This window comes from Nicotiana attenuata, unplaced genomic scaffold, assembly GCF_001879085.1.
Source record: "Nicotiana attenuata strain UT unplaced genomic scaffold, NIATTr2, whole genome shotgun sequence".
In the NCBI taxonomy this organism is placed as follows: domain Eukaryota; kingdom Viridiplantae; phylum Streptophyta; class Magnoliopsida; order Solanales; family Solanaceae; genus Nicotiana; species Nicotiana attenuata.
The window spans coordinates 296,806-306,472 of NW_017671294.1; the positions used below are offsets into that span (position 1 = coordinate 296,806).

Consider the following 9,667-nt stretch of genomic DNA (forward strand, 5'->3'; position numbering starts at 1 on the left):
CAGAAAAAAAATAAGGGAAAAGTTAAAGAAAACGATCAGCTCAACCCCATGAATCTTTTCCCTATTCTTTGGACACAAACTTCAGTTATGTCATTAAGAGTAACTTAGCAAAAGACAATACCCACTACCAATCTCCAGATCCAACTCTTATAGCTTACTGAACAAGTTGCGGATATTTTCATAAAAGGTCTTTTTAGAACTACTTTTGAGTCTTCCGTCAGTAAGTTAGCCATGTTCAACATTTACATGCCAACTTGAGGGGGAGTGTCAAATGAGTTGGCAGATTTGATAATAATCTGCTCCTCGAATGAGCTGACGGATTTGATTATAATCTGCTCCTGTAAATATAGGTTAGCAGATATTTTAGGAAAAGTTGTTAGGACTTATTCTAGGAAACAATTCAGATGAAATCCCTTGATCCAAGGATCTCCTACGAACTAGGGATTAATTAGTCTATGTTGATGTACTTGTTCTCCTATAAGTATTGTACAATTCTATGATTAAAGCAAGGCCTTTTCTACATCTAAAGTTTCAGTAGAAATTGGATTAAACAGCTGCAAAAGATCTAGTCAAAAATATTCTTTATTGTAAGTGATAAAGTTGGTTGAAACACCTATCAAACAATAAAGAAACCTAGCATAAATGATCAACAATAATGAAACTGCATTCCACTAGATTAAATTTGTTCAGAAAGCAGGTGTAATTCGACCAATTTTCAGCGGATTCCCAACAAAGGTGTTCATTCCAATAGGAGAAAATTTTAGAAAACTAATTATACTACCCTTGGACCTAATTCCATAGATGAAAAAGAGAAACAATAAAAGAAATGGGAGAATATGCAGTGGAGTCATGAGCACTTCCATGATGTCTTAGATATTTGTAAAAGTGTAATAGATATTTGACCCAAAAAAGTGTAATAGATAAAACCCACAGCATTGGTACTTATAAAGTACTTTTCACTTACCTTCCCGTCTACTATGACTTTTTCCTTCTTCACCACTTGAGCCTCCTTCAGCTTGTTGAGAACCTAGGGTAAAAGTTTTGGTAAAAGATTCAATTATGATGCATGTGATGGGTTCACAAGTTGGAATATACTTAAGGTAAAACATAATAGAAAGGAAATCAGTGGAAAAGAAGGTACAAATCTCCATCGCCTATGCCCGGAAGTCATTCGGTAACCAAGTTCTTGCTTGATATCTGTTATAGCAAGGACCTTTGTACATGAAAAGAAATAAAAGAATCAGCAATAGCGTACATTAAAAACCAGATAGATGTAGCATTCAACTTTACAACCAACCTTTCCTTCAGCTTTTTCAAGCTTATCACAGATAGCTTCTAGTTCCGGAAGAAAATCTTTTACATGCACATCTACTTTAAGAGATTCCTCAGCGACACCACCACTATTTTCATCTCTTCCATCAATGATCTCACTATCCGCCAAGGAATTATCCCCCTTGGTTATCTCAAGCCTTTGTTGACTACCCAAATTCTTTGCGTAGCGTGATAAGTAGAGCATATTGGTATTAACTGGATTTTTTTTCAAGTCCCCTTCTCCGTCCATGTCTCTTGTCCTAACAATTGTTGACTGTCTGACAATCAATCCTCGGCTTTCAAGCTTCTTCAATATGTAGAACATGTCATTTCCTTTAATGTCAAAGTCTTTACCAAGCTCATTTTGGGCGATTCCATTTCCTCTGAAACTCGGTCATAGTTAAGAGACTTTGATCAGCAATATAGTTACTTCCATTACTATGAAAAAAAAGAGTATTTGAAGTGGAAGTTGAAAAAGGGTATTTGGAAGACATGACTTTCACTTGGAAAAAAAGTTAAAATTTTGTGTGTCGAAACTATTGCTTCATTTAAAAATTGGAACACTTCTCAAACAACTTTTTCAAATTTCAAATTCTCTATTTCAAGTTGAAGTTCTCTTAGTGCTGATTGTTTTACATCTATAATACCTTACCATTTAAAAAAAAAGTTGAAGTTAAAAGAATGGACCAGATTGTAAAACAAACACTTATTTGACAAAAGAATTTCAAATATCATCTATAAGCCCCAACCCAATGAATAACTTTCTTTATCTTCTCCAAATTTTCTCAAGGTTTCACTTAAATTCCCACCTTTCAAATCACATAGAGTAAAACTACAACCTCTAACTAAGCACAGCATAAGCATGATTTCACCAAATTTCGCTACAAAAAAAGACTGCTGATTTACGACAGCTTATATAATTGCTATATGCTCGTCCCAAAGGGATGAGTGATGCATAAGATTAACAACCTGGAGATTCCAGGTTCAAATCCCAATTACAACCCTCATGTGAGCCCATTTTCTTCAAGTTTACCCAACATCTACGATTTTAGTCTATAGTAGTTTACATTAGTCAAGGTGAACACAAGCTACCTCACTCCTCGAAAAAAAATAGTATTCCTTATGTTCCAATTTATATGCCAGGATTTCCTATTACATAAGGAATGTGCATTCTTATATTTAAAAATAATTTAATCCTAAACTTCTTATTTTACCCTTAACAAAATGATTTATACTGTAACTACAACGTTTGGAAAGTAATTTTTTTCTTAAATTTCGTGCTCACTCGAACTATGTAAGTAATGGTAGGCAATTGATATATGCTCAGAAAAGAAACAGAGAAAGAATTGAATGAAAACCTAAGAGTGGCGAGGCAACCAAGAGCACGACGTTCAGGCTTAGAAAGCTTAGCATCAGAGGCTTCAATATCATAAATTCCAACGAAATTATCACACATATAATCCGGCGCTATAATTTTCAAATTCAATCGCTCACTTTGCTCCACCGATCGAATACAATTATCCTCCTGAGAATTATAAACAACGCCATGGGATTCGAATTTAAGGCCTGGAATGTCAATAAGGTTCGACCAAAGGACCTTTTTGACGTTTGGGCAAAGTTTAAGGCCTTGATTTGAAATTGAAGGCCGTAACTTTTGCCAGAGTTTAGAGACAGGAAGACCAGATTCGCCATGCGCGCAGATTTCTTCGAGCGCTGAGTTAACGATGGTGTCCATTGGAAGGAGCAAAATTCATTACTGTGGGAACTTAAACTGAAAACTGAGTTGAGAAAGAGAGCCAATGGGATTTTGTTATTACTTCATAATCTTTCTAAAGATCACGATTTACGAGTCACTATTTTTCTAATTAAAAAGTAAATATATTTATTCAAATAATAATTACTTCCAATTTCTAGTTTATTCGTAACATAAAGATAATTTGCAGTACCCCTAACTACAAGAGAATATTTTGCGGATTAATGCAGCGTCATTTGAACTTTCGACAATAAATTATATAGAGATTTTGAGTTATTGATTTTTATGGTGAATTTGGCCCAATCTATCACCTGTTGCTGACACTAACCCAACTTTTTTATAAACTATTATTTAATTAGTCTTAAGCACGGGTGTTACGCGTTGTACCTGGTCTCGATGAGTAATTTTTTTAAATTACATAAATATTATATTAAAATTTATGTTTGAGTTATAAAAAAAGAGTTTTAAGTACATAAAATTGATGAATAAAATAATTGAGCATGATAAATATTTAAGTAGATTAATTTGTTCGTATTAATAATTTTAATAATAACAAAAAAACCTCTAAATTTTATTTACACTATTGAGATTGAAAAAGAATAAAAGCTTTTAAAGGACATATCTCATTCATAATTATATAAAATAGAGGTATATCTATAATATACGTTATATATGCTTGAAAACTTTGCTCAATTATTTTGTTCCAACATTATATATACTCTAACAATAACAACATACCTAGTATTATCCCACACCATGGGGTCTGGTGAGGGTAGTGTGTACACAGACCTTACCCCTACCTTGTGAGGATAGAGATGATGTTTCCAGTAAACCCTCGACTTAGGAAAGCATGAGCACCATATTAATGAAAAATATAGACAAAAGGGACAGTACCAAAAAGCAGAATAAAAACAACAAGATAGTAAGGTGATCACCAATGAAAGAATATAACGGTTAGTCATAAAAACCTATTACCAACAGAAAGCGAGACTGCGTGCCAATAATACTGTTATGAACACTCTAGACTACCTACTCTACTACCCTAATCATCGACCTCCATACCTTCCTATCAAGGGCCATGTCCTCGGTCAGCTGGAGTTGCGCCATGTCTTGCCTAATCACCTCTTCTTTGGCCTATCTCTACCTCTCCGTAGGCCCTCCAATGTCAACCTCTCACACCTCCTCACCGGGGTGTCTGTGATCCTCCTCCTCACATGACCAAACCGCCTAAGCTGCGCTTCCCGCATCTTGTCCTCGATAGGGGTCACGCCCACCTTGTCGCAAATAACCTCATTTCTGATCCTATCTAACCTGGTGTGCCCGCACATCCATCTCAACATCCTCATCTCTGCTACCTTTATCTTTTGGACATGAGCGATCTTGACTGGCCAACACTCAGCCCCATACAAACATCGTTGGCTTGACCACCACTCTGTAATTACCTTTAAGTTTCGGTGGCACCTTCTTGTCACACAAAACACTGGAAGTGAGTCTCCATTTCATCCAACCCGCCCCAATACGATGTGTGACGTCTTCATCAATCTCCTCATCCCCCTGAATAATAGACCCAAGATACTTATAACTTTCTCTCATAGGGATGACATGTGAGTCCAGCCTCACCTTCCCTTCCCCTCCTTGAGTCTCACCACTAAACTTACCAAGTATTCTGTCTTGGTCCTACTCAACTTGAAACCTTTAGACTCCAGGGTCTGCCTCCATACCTCTAATTGCGCATTCACACTGTCTCGCGTCTTGTCAATCAATACAATATCATCTACAAATAGCATGCTGTCACGCCCCAAAATCGAGGGGCGCGACCGGCGCTCGACCGGGTAGCCCCAGTCAAGCGGACCTGGGTGCCTTTCCTAACCCACGTGTTACCCCGTGATTTCTATACCCATTATTCAAGTGAAATAGCCGTTTATGATTAAACACATTCTTACTTTACGTGGTTACAAGTTATACTGCCCAAATACAAAATACATAAGTACATAACCCACATTTCCTGTCTACGAAGACTCTAGGGATACAAAAGAGTTTTACAATACTTGTCGGTAACAAGGCTCCGGCTATACCTTACACAAATACCAAAAATAAGACTCCGGGAAGAAAAGCGGCATGAGCCACGCAGGGCCCGGAGAGGAAAGGGGCTCACCAATACAGCTGACGGAAAGTGGAGGAGGTGCTACTGTCGGTGGACTGGAGTACCTGCTATAGAACCACCTACAATCATAACAAGAATGTAGCACCCCCGGCAAAAGGGATGTCGGTACATTTGAATTGTACTGGTATGTATGAACAAATTTTACCCCAAGTAAAATCAATCAATACATAGATAACAAACAGTAATAGAATCAACAATCAAATGCACATGAAGGAACAACCAAAGCCAACAAGTTTCACAATCTCTCCTTTTTTTCCCTTTCAACATCATTTCATACTCAAGAGTTTCATACATTTTCATTTCAATAGTGAATATGATCACTTTTCCGCCCTTATTACTTCGGCCACCCTTATTACCTCGGCTACCCTTATCACCACAACCCACACCTTATAACTTCTTGTTGCGGCATGCAGCCCGATCCCACCGGACATTCACATTTAACACAACAACAATAGTTCACAGTTCAATCATATGGCTTCAGGCCATCCCGAATATCATTTCACAGCAACAATAACAATTTAAGTCACAACGATAATTGCCCACGACAAGCCACACATGATGTTACCACAGTTGTTTCAATTGCATTAATCACGACTTCTTTCCATCATTTATTTCACTGCCCTTACCACATAAACACATTCACACACACACTTGGTTTGTTGCCATTTATTCGCACCGTCATATCGGAACGTTAACCAACAATGTTCAAGGCAATTTAGTCACAAGAATTCATGAAATAGGCCATCTTGCCCTAACACCCGTGAAGCAAATAGAATTCAAAATAGTCCACATAAGAAACGCATACCAATTACTCGTACACCAAGCATAGTAACTTTACAAAGGTTAAAGTTAGCCATACATACCTGGAGTCGAATTTCCCTTTTTAACTTCTACTTTCAATTCACCAAACAGCCTAGTACCGTCAATCTAGTTCACAAGTTAACACATATTTCTTAGAATTGAAGTTCATAAATACAATCCGAACTTATTTAGGTGATCAACCGCTCCTTTTTGCAAATCTTTACTCCTACCCAATTCCTCTTACTAGATTTTAGATATTAAAGAACATGCATGTATGGTTCAACTTGTATTTTCACGAATCAATTCATGAGAACCCCCTTTTTGTCTAACTCTGCAAATCAATGAAAAAGGGTTGGGGATTTTACCTGCAAGAACGAAGATGAAGATAATTACTCGAAATTTCCAGGCCTGGGTGACTTTGAAAATCAAATTGATAGAGATGAGACTTTCTCTCTCAGGAATCCTCCCTTCCCTCTCTCTACTTTTGTTCAGAAAATGGGTTAAAATGAAGGGTTGGGGTGTTTTATTGAAGAAGGGATCGGGTTGAAAAATTAGAAAAATTGGAGCCCCGAGTCAGGTTTGCAATCGCAAAGTGGAAATGCGGCCCGCAGAATGGACCGCAAAAGTGCTCCCAAAATCTGATCATTCTGTCTGGGTTTGCGGCAGAAATACGGTCCGCATACCCGTTTTGCGGTCGCATAATGCACCGCAGAACTGCCCTTTACAAAATTCCAAGATAATTATGCGAAGACTATGCGGTCCGCATGTCAGTTATGCGATCGCATAATGGACCGCATTTTTGACCTCAAATTTGACTAACACACTGACTCACTTTGCGGTAGAAATGCGGTCCGCATACTTGATCTGTGACCGCATTCTGGACCGCATAATAGCACTTTTCTGGAAAACTTTGATTCTTGTTTTTTAAATGCTTAGATCAGTACAAAGGGTCCGAACACATATTCATAACTTGGCACTACGAGTTCTAAGTTTTGAGCACAAGTTTTCACGGGGCCTTATACATGCACCACGGCATCTCCCCTAAGATGTGGCGCGTCAGTACGTCCATCGCCTGAGCAAACAAAAAAGGGCTGAGTGCCGATCATAGTCCGAGTCCCCACCCACCATCCTCACTCGAGTCTTTGCTCCATCATACATGTCCTTAATCAACCTAACGTAGGCAACAAGTACACCTCTAGCCTCCAAACATCTCCACAAAAACTCCCTCGGAACTTTATTGTACGCCTTTTCTAAGTCGATGAACACCATATGCAAGTCTTTCTTTCTCTCCCTATACTGTTCCATCAATCTCATAACAAGGTGGATGGCTTATATATACCCTAAAGCTATTCTTTTTATTTTTTACTTTATAAATAACATTATTTATTCTATTAAGTCTATCACACAAAGTAAAAGAGAGAAAAATTAAAATATTAAAAAGGTATTAAAAACAGATAAAGGTTGATACGTTAGAAGGTAAAATAAGTATTTGGCCATCGAAAGTTTAAAAAATCTAATTGAATGATCTTCTGGGTATTATAAATATAATTAAGAGGGTGTTTGGCTAAGCTTATAAGCTGGTCAAACTGGCTTATAAGCACTTTTTGGCTTATCTATGCGTTTGGTAAAATTAAAAGTGCTTATAAGTTAAGTGCTTATAAGCCAAAAATAAGCCAAAAGCCATAAGTTGGTCTCCCCCAACTTATCAAATTTCAGCTTATAAGCACTTTAGGTTTGACCAAAATATTTACTATTCTATCCCTAAACTACTTCTTTTTAGAACAAAACTCTTCGTATACCCAGTTCTTCAGCTGCTTATTATTAATTTCAGCACTTTTATCCAAACACGTAACTGCTTATTTTTTAAATCAGCTTCAGTACTTAAAAGTGCTTTTCAACACCTAATGCTTATCAGCTACTCTAAATCAACTAAGCCAAACGGGCTCTAAGCGATTTTTCTATTACAAACAAGAGAAACATAATTTTACTAGGTAATTTCAAAATCGTTCAGTATCAAAAGCTGAAGTAGCGCATGAGTTTGACTTGTCACAGGAAGCAGCCTGATTAAGCTAATCTCTATGTTTTTAGATAATGCTGACATTCATTAATTTCATTATTGGCGAACACAATATCATTAGTTTCTTTCATTATTCTTCCTGCTAAGTTTTTGGAAAGGGACTTTATGTATAAAACCACTACAATATTTTCTTTTCTTTTTCCTAACACACCTAGTGGCGTAGCATTAATCTTTGACTTTCCAGTCTCAAGTTCTCAACCCATTCACCCTTGGCCTATTATAATTACATATCGCAACTGGAGCAAGTAATATGATGTTAACAGTTATACATAAGCGGGCAGCTTTGTGCACTAAGCTCCTGCTATGCGAAATTCGAGAAAGGGCCGGATTGCAAGGGTCTATTATATGCAGTCTTACCCTACATTTCTACAAGAGGTTGTTTGCATGGCTCGAACCCGTGACCTCCTGGTCACATGACAACAACTTTACTAGTTACGTTAAAGCTCCCGCTATGTGTTGGGTTTGTTATTAATAAATAATAACAAAAGAAGTGTAATGGAAAATTGTGGGAAAAGAAATGGAGGGAAGTGAAATTTTGAATGAGTTCATTTCACTTATGCACTTTGTCCCTCATTGGTAGAAGGAAAGAAAATCTTTGTGTATATAAAGACAAGCTCATCTTTTAGCTCTTAAAGAGCTAAGAAGAAGACAAGCCTCGCGCCGTCGTCGCTCGGCTTCGGCTTCGTATTTATATCGATTGATTGATTAATCTTTTTGGACAAATTTTTTTTCAAATATTTAATTAATTAATTAAATTAATTAAAGAAAATTCAATCAGAAATAACCCATGACCCGCGACTCGGTCCGGTCCGGCCCGTTTTTCTTTCCCGGATTATTTTAAATCCGTTTTATATTTCGCGCAATATTTTGAATAGCCATGGCTGTTCTGAAACAGTGTCACACCTGTTCCAACAGCTATGGCTGTTCTGAAAGGTTGCAAACCTCTTCAGAAACATCACCAAGTTGGCTATAAATATACCTTCAAATCCCAAAATATTTACTTACTAAATTTTCTGAATCTTCTTCTTCTTCTGCACTATTCCAGTGTGTTTTACGACCATCGAGTGGTTCGCCGATCACTAGAGTTTTAGGTACCGATACACTGGTGAGTTAAATCATTCTATCCTGGGAGGATATATTCCAGAACCTCGGGTACTTGAGGGGAATAATTTCCTTAAGGACACACTGTGTATTCAGTGGGCTCGATTTGTTCCTGCAACGTTTTCAGAATTTATTTTGAAGAAGTTTACTGTTTTTTTGGAATTTAATTTCTATTAACTTTCTGTTTTTTGTTTTTAGAAAGATTATTATTTAATTTATTTTCAGCAATACAGATATATAACAATCTTAAGGAAATTAAATTTAATATATTCTGTATTCTGTCTGAATTTTACTATTCTGATTTGAAGATATAAAAACTTCATCAGGATATTGAAATTCAGAAAACGATTTGAAGAACATAAAAACTTCATCGTTTTTCTGTAAAACAGTATATAAAAACCTTAGTTATTTTTATTACGTATTGTTTATTGATTACAGTATTATTTACTGTTTTGGTTTT

The 9,667-nt window shown here is 36.8% G+C and overlaps 1 protein-coding gene across 1 annotated transcript in view; it reads right to left on the reverse strand.

Annotated features, from left to right (window-relative positions):
* The window catches only part of LOC109207356, a 15,978-nt gene extending 12,845 nt beyond the window's left edge, over positions 1 to 3,133 (reverse strand). Inside the window, exons 1-4 of the mRNA XM_019370260.1 lie at positions 2,670 to 3,133; positions 1,298 to 1,694; positions 1,142 to 1,213; positions 965 to 1,027 (exon numbers count right to left, since the gene is read on the reverse strand). Of these exons, the coding sequence (XP_019225805.1) occupies positions 965 to 1,027; positions 1,142 to 1,213; positions 1,298 to 1,694; positions 2,670 to 3,046 (909 nt within the window). The 5' untranslated portion in view covers positions 3,047 to 3,133. The remainder of the gene's footprint in view (positions 1 to 964; positions 1,028 to 1,141; positions 1,214 to 1,297; positions 1,695 to 2,669) is intronic.
* Between the last annotated feature and the right edge of the window lie 6,534 nt (positions 3,134 to 9,667).